At 40.1% G+C, this 17957-nt stretch overlaps 1 protein-coding gene across 1 annotated transcript; it reads right to left on the bottom strand.

Annotated features, from left to right (window-relative positions):
• Nucleotides 1-353: 353 nt before the first annotated feature.
• Nucleotides 354-12296, bottom strand: pmm1 (phosphomannomutase 1). The gene is made up of 8 exons (XM_085351438.1): nt 11899-12296; nt 10765-10882; nt 9829-9905; nt 9536-9627; nt 9209-9308; nt 7644-7719; nt 4191-4306; nt 354-2970 (listed from the first exon to the last, which is right to left on the bottom strand). The coding sequence occupies exons 1-8, from the start codon at nt 11980-11982 to the stop codon at nt 2848-2850; spliced, it is 786 nt and encodes a 261-aa protein (XP_085207564.1). The 5' UTR covers nt 11983-12296; the 3' UTR covers nt 354-2847.
• Between the last annotated feature and the right edge of the window lie 5661 nt (nt 12297-17957).

Raw genomic sequence — 17957 nt, 5'->3', positions numbered from 1 at the left:
GCTTGTGTGGTAGACGGCTTGCAGAGGAAATGGCTGTTTCTTGTGGATGTAGCTGCTGGAGAGTCTTGTTTTAAACTGTTAAGCTGTTATTATGTATAAGAAATAAGCACTGATAAAAAAAAATCACATAAGTAAACAAGGAAAACGGTGATTTTTCTTTCCCTTAAACAGTTTATTAGAGACTGATTAATTTTGCTTTTTTTAATTTTTTATTTTGCTTCTAACACAATAGAAGTTCTCGTTGAGACCATTTTAAATGTGAGTATGTGCTGTATGAGTAACAAGCCTCTATGGTAACTATTTCATGCACAGTTAGTTACATGAAATATAATATTCAATGGTTTAATGGGTTTTTAATTAGAAAAGAAATTATTAAGGTTTGTTTGAGATATATTCAATATAAAACCAAGTATTAACAAGTACAGCCTGATATTATAATCCATCCAGTGGACAGTCAGCCAGTGCAGTGATGATGTTTGCAGCTTGATTGGTGGATAGGACAACTTGAACATGTCCAGTCAGTGGGAGGAAAGCGTGGTGGTCAGGGTGGAAGGCAGGATGTGGATCATGTGCAGGAATAGGGGCTTATCACACCATAATCAGCTGACAACAGTCAAAGAAGTTGACAACAAAGAAGGAGGAAGCGAGAAAAAGAGCTGCAACAAAAAGCATGAATAAAATGACAATCTTGCAGCTCTAAGTCAGAGGCCATCTAGTGACTGGGTATAGAAAGACAGGTAAAAGGCTGTTTACTGAAGAGCCACCGTCCCAATCTGGCTTTGTTTCTGGCTTCAGTCTCCAATTCAACCACAGAGAGGTGGAGCTGGACTCTTTGTCTCTGCAGTGTTAGCACACCCAGGAAAGGAATCGTGACAAGATTACAGAGAAAGTTTTTGTCAGCCTGAAGTGCTTCACATGTAAAATAGCTGAGAAAAACACCAACACCAACAGAGAGCTCTGACTGGAGAAACAAGTAGACAAGTGATTCCTGCACACTTTGATGTTCAATAAAGAGTTACTGGAAAACACATTGAGGTCCTTAGACAACATATCACACTGAACAGAAAATGAATAAACATTTAATACAGTTCATTTTCATCCATATGTTACCAATCTTACAGTCAGTTTACAGGCTCATATCCAGATGTGCATGTCAGTCTACACGACCCCTGTAGTCTTTCAGGTTGAAGGAGTGCTTACAGTCAGAAACAGATATGTTCCATATATGACTTACTAAAATCCACATATTCGCATCAATGATCCATGAAGTACGATGATTTTTTTCAAACCAATAACAGATGTGACTGAAAAATGATGCCAACACATTTTAAACATCATTAAAAGGCATTTTTGAAACACTTTAACCTCCTAAGACCCGAACTCTTCCACAGCATGCATTTTTAATTTCTCTGATATTTGGGCTGATTGGGGCCCGATGAATGTAAAAACAAAGAATTACCAGATTTTTTTTTTTTTTTACCTTATTTTTGTTTTTAAGAAAAATAAGAGCCACATATGAGGATATTCGTTTAAAATTTCGACAGAACAGTAGCAGCATAATGTCCTCGTAAGTGGATATCAGGCCCTTGTAGAGCAAAATTGAGTATTTTGGTCTAAATAACCCAAAATGTGATGTCCACATATGGGGACACCAGGAGGTTAAAGAGGACCTATTATGCTTGTACATGAATGAACACCTCAAGCTTCAGACTGCTCTAAAACCTTAGTTTCACTGAGTTTTTTCCAATATCGGCTCCATCTACTGATATCCTCAGAACCCAATTCTCTCCTGTTGTTCTCAAACCTTTGGTTTAGGACAAGCAGCCAATCAGAAGAAAGCTTGCATAAGAGGAGAGGAGCTAAAGTGGCTTGTTTCAGACAGAGGACGATCTGCAGCAAGGCTCAATGTAGGATAAATAAAGACTAGTTTGATCAGCATGAGTCAAATAAATATAAGCAGCTGGAAATGAGCCTGAATGTTCCACTTTAAGCAGCTGTTGATAATGTCGTACAACTGGAAAACCATCAGCAGATGCAGTCACGCGTATCACATGCAGGCAAAAGCCCAGCTTGTAAGAAAAAGTTTCCATATTGAGCCACGTAAGTATACAGTGACAGTAGCTTAATTCACTGATTACAGTAAAGAATCTTTAGAACCTTCCCTTGGATGTGATTTATAAAGCTTTGAGAAGCAGAATGAGAAATGGCACCAAGCTTCTTTCTGTTAAAGAAGTTAAAACAAAAATCCAATGTTCCTGTGATCACATGGTAAAACAGTCAAACACGTACAGTTCAGACATTAAAAACATCTGGAATGATTCCTCTGTATCCTCGACTTGAGATCTAAGAAAGGCCCTTAATTCCAATCTCGTTTTCATAGAAAATCCCATAAATCACCTGTTTAATGTCAGTCTCTCACACTGCTCGCCTCCATCAGCAGAGTTAAAAAACAATACATTGGCAAAAATTATGTCAGCATTAGTGCAAGTCTTACATTTTTAAAAAACTGCATCAAGTGTTACAATCTCTCAAAGTGAACGTGATAACACGTCACAGTAACGCGACTCTCCGGTCAGAGCACATCTCCGGGCACAGTCCTCCGCACATGTAACACTTCCCTCGTCAACGTCCCTTCTTTAAAAAAAAGAAAAAAAGAACTGCGACTTTCCGAACAGGTGTAGCTCATTCACCCCGCTTCAGTCCATTTAAATTTAGTAGAAATATTAAAAACATGGAGAGATCGGTATTGGTACCTTTCATCACTTTAAAACAGTCTGAGCTCGCCAGCAGACGGCCACAGACTCGTGTTCAGACGGGGCTTGAGGAGAAAGGGGGCAGTTCGGGACATCAGGACTCATGTGGTAAAGCGTCAAAGAAAAGCTCCCGACAGAGCCGAGCTGTGTCCTCTGGAGAGTAGACCGTGAAGCCGATGGTCCGTGGGTCGTTGAAAATTTCATAGTCGTTTCCTCCCTGCAGAGAGAAAAGAAAAACCATTAGATTAGTGCCGCCTGGTTTGGCTTGTTTTGTTCTCTCTGAGCAAAACAAACCATAAAAAACAGATAAAGCTTCATTTGGCTGAGGCCTGATTATTCTGGGACCGTTGGACTGAGATTGCAAAACAACTGAATGGACACTTAACAAGCAGGAGTCTTTCCAGGGTTTCCCAGAAGTGCAGCTGTTTCTCTTCACATCTACACCCTTTTACATCCTCATAGAAAAACTAAGTTATACGTCTCCACGTTATTTCTGTCAAATATGGTAAAAATGAATTTTGATCAAAACTTATCAAACTGATTCAAAGAGAGATTTTGGTCCAAATCAACATGATAGCATCAGACAGTTGCTGAAAATTTGTCAGATGGTACGAGGGATGAACATAGTCAGATAGGCTGATGTGTTTAAATGATGCTCATTGGTACACACACCATTACACCACCAGCCGGCAGGATGGATTTCATGCTGTTTACAACAAATCTTCTGCTTCTGTAGCCCGCTTGATATTTTCTATTTTTCTGTGTAAACGCTCACGTTAGGCCATCTGACATCAACAACGACGGCACGTTCAAAGTCACTTCTTCCCCATTCTGACCTGTACCTAATGAAGTGGCCAGTACATGTAGAATCTAATGCTATTAATCCAGGAAGTCACTTTGTCTAATTTCTGCACTTTTTCTAGATATGCAATTGCTCATAAATGAAAACATCTAGGAAAAACATAAACAGGCTTACTGAAACTGCAAAACTCCTTGGTGCCAATTAAACATCTCATGTAAAAGTGAAAGCAAGTCAGATTTAAACCTTTAGACCAGCATTCTTTCTAATGGCCAGAAGGGGGAGGACTTCTCTGTTAGCTAAAACAAGTCGGACTGGATAGAAATCATAAACACTTCCCTAGGAAGTTATAGTTTCAAGTCATTTTTAATAGAATAAACATTCATTTTATAAATTATGGTCATCATAGGAAAACAAGAGGTACAACAAGGCCTTACTTACAGAGTGGTTACACTGTGGCTGATGAGTTGTGACCATGTGAAGAGTTTTTCACAATTGTCTTCAACATGCCAAAGCACAAAATATGAAAAATGAAAGCCTGACTGGCCAATCAATGAGCTATTTCACAATCACATACAGTTGGGGTGTTGTAGTCTCCAGAACATTCCTGCTTTTTAACCGTTTATGACTGAACTTACATCTGAGGTCTCATTGCCAAAAAAGTAGATGGCATCCAAGCCTTCCCTCTCCAGCACCTCTAAACAGAGTCTCTTGTCCCAGCCCTCTGGGAAAATGTCAAAGCTGATGAGGCCACCTAAGAGGAGATAATGACAAGAAACATGGCTGTCATTATAATGACTCAGACTTTAAATGTACACTGTGTGTTTCGCGAATGATAGCTTCAAAGAATAGCTTGTATTATAAAGTAAAAAAAAAATTCTTTTGGCTTCTTACTGACAACATACAGCAGTGTTTTTCTAGGAACTTTGTTGGCAGAGAAAACAGCATACTAGGAAAAGGAATGTGTCCCCAAAACACACTTGTGTACGTCAATCTTTGTCGAAACAGCGCTGAGCACTTTTCTGTGTTTAAAGAGTCACAGAAAAGGGAGCAGAGATATTATCATGGCTGCAGGGTGATTTATGTTGCAGCTCAAGTTTTTTTTTAAACTCTAAATGTAACAGAAGAAGCTCTGTCGTTGCTCTGTGCTGACTTGAATGACCCCGGTGACATTTAAACTGTGAAATGTGGGTGAAACATCTCGCTCGGAGGCCTTTAGCAGGACCTCTTTCTCTCTTTCCCCCATCATACCTTACATTTTTTTGCCATCTTGTCTTTCAGTTAAAGCCTTTAGAGCTCAAAAACAACAACAAAAGCCGAGAAGCTTCCAACCAATCAGAGCGCTATTTCCCTCACACACCCTCCACACGCCTCTGTCCTAAACACCTTCAACCTCAGACTTTAAACATGGCAGTTCTTCAGTCACATCTGTAATCAACCCACCCCAACCCTCGACATGCATTCTTCACCCTCATCAACTGCCCCCAGATGACTGCTGACACTGCACAGATGTACACATCTGACCTTTATCCAAACTTACTCAACCGCTTCAGCTAAATAGTTATACATCCACCTCTTAATCGCCTTCCTCATATAAACAGAGCCTTCTTTAAACTACAGGCATTATTTAATTGAAGAACACACAGGGTGTCGTTTACCTCGTGTCAAATGTTTGTGTGCACAGTGTCCCTTACATTCTGTACTCTCAATGCAGATTGGATAGAGTGTCACTCAGTTATATAACTCCTATCGCAGAGATCAGCTAATATCAGCAGCCATTCGCAGGAAGATAAACTCTGAGCAAAACAAACTAATAAATCACCACCGCTGCACATCCTCTGGATTGACTGACCTGTTTCTTTAGGTGTCATTAATAAAACACACACAGCTGCTTTAAACAAAAGAGAATACAAGTATATGCTCAGCAGAGATGGGCAGTAACGCGTAATCCGATTACTTTTTTCAAGTAACGAGTAAAGTAAGGGATTACTATTGCAAAAACGGTAATTAGATTACCGTTACTTTCCCGTAGGAACGCTGCGTTACTGCGTTACTAAAACCGTGATTTTTTTTGTGAGAATGTCTCACGACAGTGACGTAAGCGAGTGCGACGTTCGTGACAACAGTTGTGTGCAGATCAACAATGGATCATATATCAAGTGCGGGAGAGAGTATGAGCGTGCAGCGTTTAAAGCTTGGAAGTACTGACCTTACTTTGAGTTTGATTCCATAAAAAGCGACAAAAACATTAGTGTCCATCGTGCGTGGGAAGAAAACTTGTTTTTACAGCGAAAAAAAACCCTAAACTTCCAAGCAAGCACCGAGTGCGCTACGACGTAATGGGAAACTCACAGAGAAACTCGCAGATTCTTCAACTGACCGCTGCGGCACACCTGCACCAGGGTAAACCTCCGCCTACCCCACTCCTGCTTTACAGGTGAAAATAGAGCAAAAGGACCGCTAGTCTTTGACTTTATTTATTTTCTGCTGTGTTTTACTTGCATCTATTTGAAAGACTGAGTGTAAACACACACAAAAAAAATATTTTATGTGCTGGAATGTGCAGAAAATAGGTTTAAATATGAAACAAATTTCTTCCAGTCAGAGAATGTTGCATATAATTAAATTTTTGCTTGATGCATAAAGTTAAAAGATTAAAACTAATAAAACAAGTTTTAAAAAGAGACTTTTCCATTTGATTACATTTTGTATGATGGATTATGTAGAAAAAGTAGAATTGGGCTGAAAGATCTATCGCTTTATCACCTCTTCAGGTTGTAAATCGTGTTTTTAAAAAGTAACTAAGTAACTAAGTAATTAATTATTTTTGAAAATAAGTAATCAGTAAAGTAATGGGATTACTTATTTGGGGAAGTATGTTGGTCAGTGTTGGTCAAGTTACTTTTTTCAAGTAACTTGACCAACACTGATGCTCAGTATCTTTCTATTCATTTATCTGGGGAAGTAAGATCTAATCCCTTCTTTTGCTGCTACATGTCGAGGATGTTCACAAGCAGGTTTGCCGTGGGTAAACAAGGCCAGCTGTCTCGCATGTGGGCAGCCTTCATGCATCACCAGCTGAAGTTCACACCTCATGGAGCACGTAAGCAAACATCAAGTACTTGATTCACCTTCCCTGACACACTTTAATAAAGCAAGACAGGGAACAGCGAGTGTGTAATAGTTAACCGAGGCCTCAGATCAACAGTACAAGGTCCAAGACACTGCATACAGGTGGGAGACAGAGGGGCCTCTTTGTAAACTGAGATAAGATACAGCAGGCAGACATTAAAAACATCTGGAATGATTCCTCTGTATCCTCGACTTGAGATCTAAGAAAGGCCCTTAATTCCAATCTCGTTTTCATAGAAAATCCCATAAATCACCTGTTTAATGTCAGTCTCTCACACTGCTCGCCTCCATCAGCAGAGTTAAAAAACAATACATTGGCAAAAATTATGTCAGCATTAGTGCAAGTCTTACATTTTTAAAAAACTGCATCAAGTGTTACAATCTCTCAAAGTGAACGTGATAACACGTCACAGTAACGCGACTCTCCGGTCAGAGCACATCTCCGGGCACAGTCCTCCGCACATGTAACACAACAGTACAAGGTCCAAGACACTGCATACAGGTGGGAGACAGAGGGGCCTCTTTGTAAACTGAGATAAGATACAGCAGGCAGATAGATGTGGTTTGTCATTAAACTACATGGTATTGAGCTGAATACTGACTTAACTGAACATGAAAACAACATAAAAACAAAGGCGGTCTTACTGGTCTGACAAACCAGAAGAGTGAGTCGCTTAAAATAGTTCAAAGCCTGAAAGAACCAGTGTTAGGCTGATGATGGTGAACTGATTTGGCTGGTTCAGGTATGAAATAATAGCTGATGTTTTGATGATAACTGAAGTGATTACCAAGACAAATAAATTACAATCAGAGTGATAAAGTATCAGTTGCATACTATTTTAATCATCGCTTCAAGAGGTGTGTCCCAGTAATGTCAGCTTTCTTGCATGAAGATTTACAGAGAGCTTTATTATATTTATCAGTGGGTGTGAAGATGCTTTCAGTTTAAACTCTCTCACCTTTAGTAAACCGTAGTCCTTTTCCAGCAAACTCCTTTTTCAGAGCAGCAACAAATTTCTCTCTGATCTTCTCTCTCTGTGGAGGGAATGACAACCCAGTTAGCTCGATGGCAAAAACGAAGTAAAAGTGCTTTTGCAATGTAAAAGTTCGTCAAGTTCACAGAAACCGCTGCAGTAGCCATGTCATTTTCTCTATGAATACAGCAGAGAATGCAGGAATTTAAATGTTAGCAGGTAACTGAAGAGTTAACCTTCGACTTCCTCCATATCGCCTGTGTCTGTGAGCCATCAATGGGCAGCTTGTTAAGCGGTCCTGAAAGCTCGCCATTGTTTAACGTCCTTTGTCTTTGTAACCGAGACAGTAACACGACTTGCTGTAACTCTCAGTGACTGATATTTGATATTTAATTTTAAGGTTCATATGTCAGGACATAATAAAATCAATCATCTGGTCCTTCAGCTTCTAAAATTATTTAAATCTAAAACTAAATCAAATGCAGTGTGTGGAAAAACTTCGTGCACCCCATGAGTCAGTAGATTGTAGAAACACCTTTAGCAGCAATAACTCGAAGAGCTGTGGAGGAATTCAGTCCGACTCGTTTTTGCAACATTGATTCAGTTCATTGCGATTTGTGGATATTTGTTTATGCACAGCTCTCTTAGAGTCCCACCACTGCATTTTAATCAAATTGAAGCCTGGGCTTTGATTGCAACACCTTCATTCTTTTCTCTTTCAGACGTTCTGTTGTAGATTTGCTGATGTGCTTGGGATCGTTGCCCTGTTGCATGACCCAATTTGGACCAAGCTTTAGCTTTTAAACAGATGGCTTCGCATTTGAGTCTAGAATACTTTGGTATACAGAGGAGTTAACGGTGAACTCAATATCCTGTGAGTGTAAATCAAAGCTTAATTATCACTGTGCTTGGTAGAAGGATCAGCAGACAGCCAGAGATTGTTTTTTAGACTTAAGGAGGTTGCTGTCCTATTTTTACTCATGCAGAAATACTGATCCCTTATGTTGATCTGAATTAGCAGAGAGCTTTGTCAAGGTAAGCGTGTTCAGTGTTGGATGAGTTTTCAGTTCAGCTGATTAAATGCGAGTTTGCTCGGTTAATGTTATCTCTAGAAAGCAGTGCATGTTCACAGGTATTCCCAGAATGTCTTAATTTAATTTATAAAATATAAATATTTACCTGTCCTTGTATCCTTATCAGTACAATATTGCCACACAAATTATCATAATGCTATGCTTTATCGATTTCTTCCACCGCCCCTAGTGTTTAATGGTTGGTCTAAGGTGTTCATGCTGATATGCTGTGTTTCGTTTTGGCCAAACATCTTAATCTTGGTCTCGTCTGTCAAAAGGACTTTGTCCCGGAAGTCAGATGTTATTCAGATGTTTTTTTTACAATGTTTTGTTGCTTTTTCACCCTTTTTTTGTTGCAAAGAAATGGCAGCTTAACTGCACTGCATAAGTTTTGCTGTTACTAAAATGCCTGCAGGGACAATAAATAAATACATGGTGTTTGCTTCTGAATAAAGTACTTCTGCCAATGAAGTTTACCTTGTCGATTTCAGAAAATTCAATTCGTTCCTCTGCCGTGCAGCTCCGACCGATGGGGGAGATGTTGATCATTCCGTTCCTGAACTCAATAAATGTACCCCTGCGGCAGAAAGGCATCGTCAGGATATAATACTTGAGTTTAAACATAATGTTATAGCTTCATATTTGATGAGAAATCACAACACAATTGTGTTTTCTTGCTTCAGTGCCTCAGGTCATTGCTAAAATACCTCACATTCCTGAAAAGCTGGAATTCAGGTTTGTCTTTCTGCCTTAGGTTAAAATAGCTTGTAGCCTAATTCTTGTGAGCTCTTTTTACCATCTCACCTTTTCTTTGGCAGTTTGATAAGTCCCATGTAACTGAGGCAGAAGTTGATCAGGTCCTGCAGCAGCTCCTCCCCGATCTGGTTTTGAATGGCCTGCAGGGATTAAAATACACGAAAAGACCAGGGTAAACAAATGGAGTAAAACTAAGTTTTACAACATGGTTTATGACAGCAAATTACTTTCTTTATGCTTTTGTGCAATCTTCCTTTCATTACAATTCTACTTGTATTCTTGTTACTGTTATTTTTTGAATCAGGACATAAAAATGTGTATCTGAGTATAGGAGGACTTACATGTTTTGAGAGGAGTTTCCCATCTTTGTACTGCACTGTCCCATTTTCAGCAAACACATAATCAAACTTGTGTATCACTGCAAGAAAAGAGACGGGTCAAATGTACCTAAATGTGCTCATCTATTTCTCTTTAACCTACATACTAAATTTGGAGCAGCTCCTTCGCTAATCGGAAGACATAGCTGCTATATTTACCCAGCAGCAGATTAAAGTGTATGTAACGCTGGCTACACGAGTTTAATCCTCCTGACTTTCACACTCACTCTGCACTAAGACAATGATGAGGAAGCTCTGTAGCTGAGCCTGTGTTAAAGCTGCTTTTATAACTTTAACAGAGGCAAAAGCCAGTAAAACAAAAGCATGCAGAACTGCATAAAAACATGTTAGTTACAACAGCTGTATCAAATTTCAAATACGCAACGTTAATATTACCTGTGACATTGTAACACAAAGTAAGTGAAGGTTCACCTTTGGCACACTTGGCAGGGTAAATGAAACTGCCGAGCTCTTTTTAAGCACATTGCAGCTGCATTCCAGCGGTAACCTCATATTGACTGACAGACAGGTTATCAGCCTGCCTGCAGCAGCTGGGCGTGAACTCAGCTGAGAGGCTGCTGGTGCAATGCCCGTGTTACAATTGTGTGCTTTGGCTGCTGGTTTGGGGAATCACAAGATCATAAAGTGAAGTGAACATACATGCAACACACATGAAGTTAATGACTGGCCGAACCAGCTTGCGCTGTTATTTATTTATGGCAGGTCTCGCGTTTAGAAGGAAGCTTGCTTTAGTTTAATTTGCGGCTTAAATACAAAATTATTTCCAGAATTAATCATAACCTCAGCTCTACTCCCTGCAGCCTGTGTCAGGGCATGTTGGGTGATGGAGCTTGCTGAATCACAAGCGTCTGTGGCTGAGACAGGAAGAGATCTCCTCACCATCATCTCCCTCCCCAAGCTGCTCTGCAATCTTCGAGTAGTCCGACCCTCCCACGATGCCGATCTTCACCTTCTTACGCAGAGTCTGGAAGAACTCATCCAGCTCTGGGTCGATTTTCTACAAACAGGAAAAACACACTTTAATTATCACTTTATGTTTTAATGACACAAACACACCTAAACAGACACACATATCGTCATCAACAACAAGCTCTCTATCTTGCAAAGAGGTGTAGTGTCATTTATTTGGAGCAGATTTAAAGTTTCCCAATGTAAGGAGGAAAACTCCCCGAACTGCACTCAAAGGAGACCACATTATGCAATATCCGGGCACTGACGCGTCCTGCACACACGCACACTCACACACACACCAGTGATCCTGCATGAAACTGAGCATAGAAAGTCAAAGACAAAAGAACAAGAGAGTGTGCATAAATCAGACGCTCCAGATACAAAAATCAAAGGCTCTATTAAACCTTAGATAACTGGTAACAAAAATGGTTATTTTAAATTTCCTGCAATAAGCCAGCTGAGCAATGCATTCTCAGTTATTCTGCACAGCAACATGTGTACCTTACTGAGAGGCTTTGCATGCAGCTGCATGGCGAAGCCTGTCTTCAGTACCTTATGATAGAAGGACTTTCTGATGCACAGTTGATGTTGTGAAAGGTTAAAAACTTGGTAATTAAATTGTAAAAAACACCTCAAATAATAAATACAGGTTTGAATTCACATTGGATTGAAACCTCCTGGTTGACAGTTATGAGTTTATTGCATCTTAAAGTGCATAGTGTCGCCCTACACTTTTTTTCTCCGAGATGCAACTATTACATCACAGCCCTGTGATTGGTCAGTTGCAGAGATCGCCATGGAGCACCATTAATATAACACTGAAGATATACACCCGTGTGCATCCCCGCAGACCCGTACCTGGGTATGTGTATAGGAGGAGCAAGGAGTGCAAAAGGAAAGTAAACACTGTGAGAAAGAGCACGTGAAGTCATCAGGACACCGTGTTCTCTACAGTAAGGTGCCTCTCATCAGAGGTCAATGATGAGGGCAGAAGAGGAGAGAGCTGTCATGAAATCTGATCATAACAATAATAATAAGATTATCGATGGGAAGCGAGCTCACCTCTCTCGGTGGTGTCAGAGTGCCGTCCACATCAAACAGGCAGAGGACGTTTCTGTCCGGAGAGAAGCCCTGTGCTTTCTCCATGTCTTCTGCTCCCTCACTGTTCTTATCTAGAAATGTTCAGCAGAAATGCTACTGCAAGGTCCACTCTCGTGTAAAGAGGCGCATAAAAATATCTAATTTACATAATGGAGAAAAAAATGCATCCGCTATCAGCTGCAGTGCAAAAACCAACAAAATAAAATATAAAATGAGCTTCCAGCTTTATAAATAAGGATGGTTATCTCTCTCAGTGCGAGGCTCTTCTCTCCCTTATCTTTCTTCTGAGCCGCAGTCCTGCTGGTTTGTTTTGGGTCCGCTTGGCTCAGTGAAGCAGCTCTGCTCACACTTCAACACACGCTGCGTGCCGTACGTGTTGGATTTTTCTGTTTCTGTTCTGCAGCGCTCATTAAATCACCAGCCAATCACAGCCAGGGGACATACGTGACGTCAGGAGGCGGGGCAGGTTAATTTACTCGCCATTCAATGGCCGACGGCCTTTCACCTACAAGCGATGAGCAGGAGCTAGGAGTGGTTGGAATAAGGAGGGTGCTGTACGTTTGACACTGAGTAAAGCTTTGTTTATGAATGAGAAGAGTCTGAATAACAGTGTAATTGCGGAAGCCCAGGTTCAGCAGGATATCATATGATGCAGGTTTTTCTAGAAAAGTAAGCCACAGTATTTCTAAAATAGATCCAGATGAATTAATTCTCAAGTTCCTCCAGAGTTTTGTGTTTTTGCAGTGAGTCAGAATTATGATCCAGGGACTTTTTCCACAATGCAGCTATAGCTCTTCCTGTTTCTTCTCAATGTATTAGCATGCATTTAAAATTTATCTTTGGAATAGAAATTTAAGGCTTTCCATATTAGATCTTTGCATTCTATTTTCTAATTATTATTATTATTATTTATTATTATTATTTTTTTTACCAGGGATAATGTACATTAATAAACATTTCTGTAAATTAGCCACAGGTTAGTTTAAACTAAATTTCATCTGTAGTTCATGGCTACATATTTAAAGCACCTAATCAGTGAAGAATGTATGTAACAAGATTTTCAAAGTTAAGTAAGCTGTACTTTTGTAAAATTTTCTAAAACATTTTCAGTGTTCTAGTATATAGAGACTGAAGCCAGACTGTGACCATGTAGTAATACAATAATTAATATTGTAATAAAAATGTGTTAATTCTGTTCTTATAACCCTATAATAGCAAAAAGCATTTTCTTTATATTCATGTCCTCAGGCTTAAACCCTTAAACCCTGGATTTGATTTGGTCCTGGTCTCCTGACCATGGGCAGGTTTGCTGCATTTGTTGCAGTTATGTCTTTAAAAATTTGCACAATAGCCTCATTTTGCAGTTTTGCCTCTGTAAAAGACAAATTGGTCACTGTGAGTTCAGTATTTTCATCCTACTATAAAGCCAGTTCTTATATTTAAAATGATGTATTGGGGATGTGTCTAAAAATGTTAAATTAATTCATGCTCTGGACAGCTGGTTGTTTGTGGTCTTCCAAATACCCTTTTCCAAATGGGAAGTTGCAGAGTGCCCTCTGGTGGACAAACTATGCAACATCCGTCATAGCATAGTTGTAGGACCGGGACATTAGCCTCATTTTACATTGTGGTCCACTTTGATCTTACAGTTTTTTCTGAATACTTTCTTTGCTGGAGCAGCATTTCTTCATCATATAGAAAGACGGAGATGTGCAGTTCAAATTAGGCTTCTTTTTCTATTATGAAGATATCTCAGGGATTAAATGTGTACATTGACAGAAATTGGAATTTTACTAGTGGTGCTTTGTGTGTGTTTGGCACGATATAAATGATCTGAATTGAACTGATTTGGTCTGGCTTGCTTACAGTTTTTTCTGATTGCTTAAGCACATTTTTTGTAACTATTGGCTAATTTTGCAAAACTCTTCACACAAATAAGAAAACCTGTCACCCAATCATCAAAACATTGTAGTTCTCTTGCAAAAGCAAACACAGCTAGATTAACTCTTCACACCTTCGTAAAAATGGTGTTTCCGTATCAAACAGTACACACAAGCCATCATCTACTAAGCACACAATGCGCCAACTGCACACTGATGGTATGAATACAAAACACATCTGGCTTTTGCTTTCTCTGTGCACAAGGTAGGCTATGTCAGTTTGAGCTCATACTTCTGTCATAGATCCATAAGCATAGAGGGATCCAAACTTCAAGCACTGGTGTTTATTCAAACACATCAAAACAAACACAAGTGTTCATTTCCAAGTATAGGATTATTTGCAATCGCCATAATGACTATATGGGTTACTTGGTCTGCAGTGAACATGCTTCCTCTGCCCCCAGCATCTGGTCATCTAGCAATTCTGTAAAGTAACAATTTCAGTATTTTCACATCAATGGTATTGGTGTGTTTCTCATTGGCATATGGCAGTGCTACAAATCTTTGTGCGAAGTGACTGTACTAACCGATTCTCATTTCAAGATGTCCTTATGGTACTTGCTACAGTGTAGCGGCTCGAGTTAGGCTGGACCCGTTGGCCAGCTACCCTCAGGGTCATTCCACGGTTGATTACATGGTCCACTATTGTAGCTCTGATGTCATCAGTAATTCTATTTCTTACTCTTCCTACCCTTCCTCTCCCCCCTCCTCATCTTCCTCTCCCCCCTCCTCATCTTCCTCTCCCCCCTCCTCGTCTTCCTCTTGCTCCTCCTTGTCCTTGTCATCCTCTTCATCCTACTTCTTCACCTCCACGTCCTCTTCCTCGGCCTCCTCTACTTCTCACTCTTTCTGCTCCCTCCATTGTACTCCGCACACACAGCTTACCTGTATTATAGTGCTTAGGCTGATTGCAAAGTGAACGAATTATCTAAAAAAGTTTTCACATGTGAAAGTGTGCCAGACAGTTGGCAAATTAGTGTTAATGATAGCCATACATGTGTATACTGTTGCTAGGAGTGTGTTGGAAATTTGGTAATTGAGTGTTGTGCAGTGAATTGTGCCTACAGTTTTGCAAAGTGTGTGTTACAAAATTGCAAACTGAGTGCAAAGCAGTTTTTGTGCTTTTAGTTTTGCAAACTCAGTGAGTGGTTTTGCTATAAGTCTGAATAGTTTTAGAGATTGTGCTACAGGAATCACAGTTAGGGTTTAAGCATTCAGAAAAAACTGTAACCTGATCTCTGTGAAACAGCTGTTTGGGGGTTATGACCACCACCCTCACTCAAAACCTGCGACCCCGAGTGACCAGAAATGATCTCCTGCTTGACTTACTGGAAAAAGCCCCCTGACTATAACCCCTGGCCACAATTAGTTACTTTATTAATTAGTTACACACAATAATGTGTGGATGCTTTATTGAGTTCCTGTTTCTCCTTATTCTTTATCCTTTATTATTCTTCAAGTTGCTGCTTTCTTTGCTGCTTAACTACTCCCTCAGTTTTCAGCCAATTTTCACCATTCAAACTTTAAACTCTTCTGTTCTTTGTGCTAATGCCTGCTTGCTGGGCTGAGCCATGTTTTAGCTCAGTGAGATGAGCAGCTGTTCTCAGGGCAGGAGGGCGGGGTTCAATTCCCGCTCATCGCAACATTTTTTTCAGTTAACAGTTCAATCTTTCAACTGTTTTCAACACAAATGTCCGCTTCTTCACCACTTTTCAGCAACATTTTCAGTGTTTTCACCTCTTTTAAGCACAAATTCCAGATTCTTCAGCTAATTTCAGCACAAATTTAAGCTTCTTTACCTCTTTTCAGTTTCTTCAGCTCTTTTCAGCATAATTTTAACTTTTTCACTACTTTTCAGCACAAATTCAAGCTTCTTCAGCTGTTTTCAGCACAAACTTCAGCTTCTTTACCTCTTTTTTTTAGTAGAACGTCTGCTAATTCACCTGTTTTCAGCGCAAAGTTCTGCTTCTTAACCTCTTTTCAGCAAAAACATTCTGCTGATTCACCTCTTTTCAGTACAATTTTCAGCGTTTTCACCTCTTTTTAACACAATTTTCAGCCTCTTCTGTTCTTTTCAGCACAATTTACAGCTTTTTCACATCTTTCCAGCACAAATTTCAGGTTCCTTATCTCCTTTTTGCTGAACATTCAGCATTTTCACTTCTTTTCAGATTATCAGTGGAGTCCCTGATTTTCCTTGCCCGGTTGAGCTGTGTTTTAGCTCAGTGAGATGAGCAGCCATTCTCAGAGGCCAGGGTTCAAATCCTGCTTGTGACAACAACATTTTCAGTTCACAGTTGAACTTTTTTTAAACTCTTTTCAACACAGATTTTTGCAACTTTTCATCTTTTTCAGCCATTTTCAGCAGACAGCTTCACCGTTACAGCATCCACACAGCACTTTCGCAGGAAATGCAAATTTTTCTAGTATAAAATTGAATCAAGAGAAAAAGTCTCCTTTTAAAACTCGTTTAGTTACTTTTAATCTTTTACCTTTATGCACATTACATCAAGCAAAATTAAATTATATGCAAGAAGAATTATGACTGGAAGAAATTTGTTTAACAGTTAAACCTATTTTCTGCATATTCCAACATATAAAATATTTTTTTGTGTGTGTTTACACTTTCACATAGATGCAAATAAAACACAGCAAAAAACAGAAAAAAATGAAAGATTCAGCAGCACTATGTCCTGTCGCTCTTAAATCTTAAATTTTCACCTGTTTAGCAGGAGTGGGGCCGGTGGAGGTTTGCCTGGTGCAGCAGTGGTCATGTCAGTGGGGGGATCCGGGGGTTCCTTTGTGAATTTCACATTCCCATTGCAGCGTGCTAGGTACTTGCTCAGATTTCAAGTTTAATTTTTTGCTGTAGAAAGAAGTTTTCTTCCCACGCAGTGTACAGCAGACGCTCATGTTTTTGTCACAATCAAACTGAAAGTAATGTCAGTACTTCCAAGCTTTAAACGCTGCATGGTCGGACACTCTCCCGCACGCCATATTATCCATTGTTGATTTGCACACGTCTGTTGCTACCACGGACGTCGCACACTCGTACGTCATTGTCATGAGAAACTCTCACAAACAAAATCACAGTTTAGTAATGCAGTGTGCTTGTGGGAAAGTAACAGTAATCTAATTACTTTTTTGCAGTAGTAATCCCTTACTTTACTCGTTACTTGAAAAAAATAGAATCAGATTATAGTAACCTATAACCCTGTACATTCTGGCAGTAAAACCTGGGACTCTGCAGTGCCACCAGCTGAGAGTTATTAAGTTACACATTAAAAGACGGTAGAAGGAAGAAGAAAGATAGCATGTGTAGAATAAAGAAAGAGAGAAATACAGACAACAGCGCCAGAGTAAGCTGAGAAAAAGAAACTGAAAAACTGAGAAAGGGAGAGAAAAACAAGGAACAAATGGTGCTGTGTAACGAAGAAAATTGAACAGTGAAAATAGAGCATTTTTAATGGGTAAATGGTAGACTTCTCCAGATGCAATTGGTGATCTAACAAATGTGGCCCCGAAAGAGCAGTTTGTAAGAACTAACCTTCCACTTTTTGACTGCAAATAGTCCTTGAAACAACTTTGTCAGGTAAGAGAAAAGTAGCCGGGCGCGGCGCTGTGGTGTAGTGGCAACGGAGATAGCGTGGTGCAGAGGAGCTAAGTGAGAGCTAAGACTAGCTTCCCTGCCCTTTCTAACTCACCTCCGTTCCTGTCGCTCGAGGCTGAGTTGGGGAGTTGGGCAACTTCGCTTCGCGTTGCCCGTGGACTGCCGGAGCTTCGATACATTCCACGGACCCGACGTTTGGGACCACGTGAGTCGGCGGCATTTGGATTACCCTGCCATCCAGACGACGTCCGGGTTGTTCACCCTGCTCCAGCTGGCTGTATGTGAGAACATCACTCTTTTCTAACTCAGGAGTTCTTCACGCCCCGTTTCTCTGGAGGCAAAGGTACAGTTTCTGTGTTCTTTGTTTTTTTCTGAGCCCGGGACTGGATAATCTGATCCGACTGCAGAATCTCTGGGCAGCCTAACAGACTGGAACTCTGGTTCACGACAGCTACGCCTAAAACTATTTA

This window comes from Diplotaxodon limnothrissa, linkage group LG4, assembly GCF_057381915.1.
Source record: "Diplotaxodon limnothrissa isolate DT_005_m linkage group LG4, D_limnothrissa_male_GT1.1, whole genome shotgun sequence".
Taxonomy (NCBI): Eukaryota; Metazoa; Chordata; class Actinopteri; order Cichliformes; family Cichlidae; genus Diplotaxodon; species Diplotaxodon limnothrissa.
The sequence above is the reverse complement of the archived record's forward strand: the minus strand, read 5'-3'. Positions and strand labels throughout refer to the sequence as shown.

Bases quoted from the DNA above. Each gene is read 5' to 3' on its own strand.
- pmm1 (XM_085351438.1), bottom strand. From the start codon at position 11,982: ATGGAGAAAGCACAGGGCTTCTCTCCGGACAGAAACGTCCTCTGCCTG. The intron at 4,307-7,643 runs GTGAGAGAGTTT...ATCTCCTCTTAG, and splicing joins AGGACTACGGTTTACTAAAG to GTGGCCTCATCAGCTTTGAC. The intron at 2,971-4,190 runs GTAAGTTCAGTC...TTCTCTCTGCAG, and splicing joins TTGGCAATGAGACCTCAGAT to GGAGGAAACGACTATGAAAT.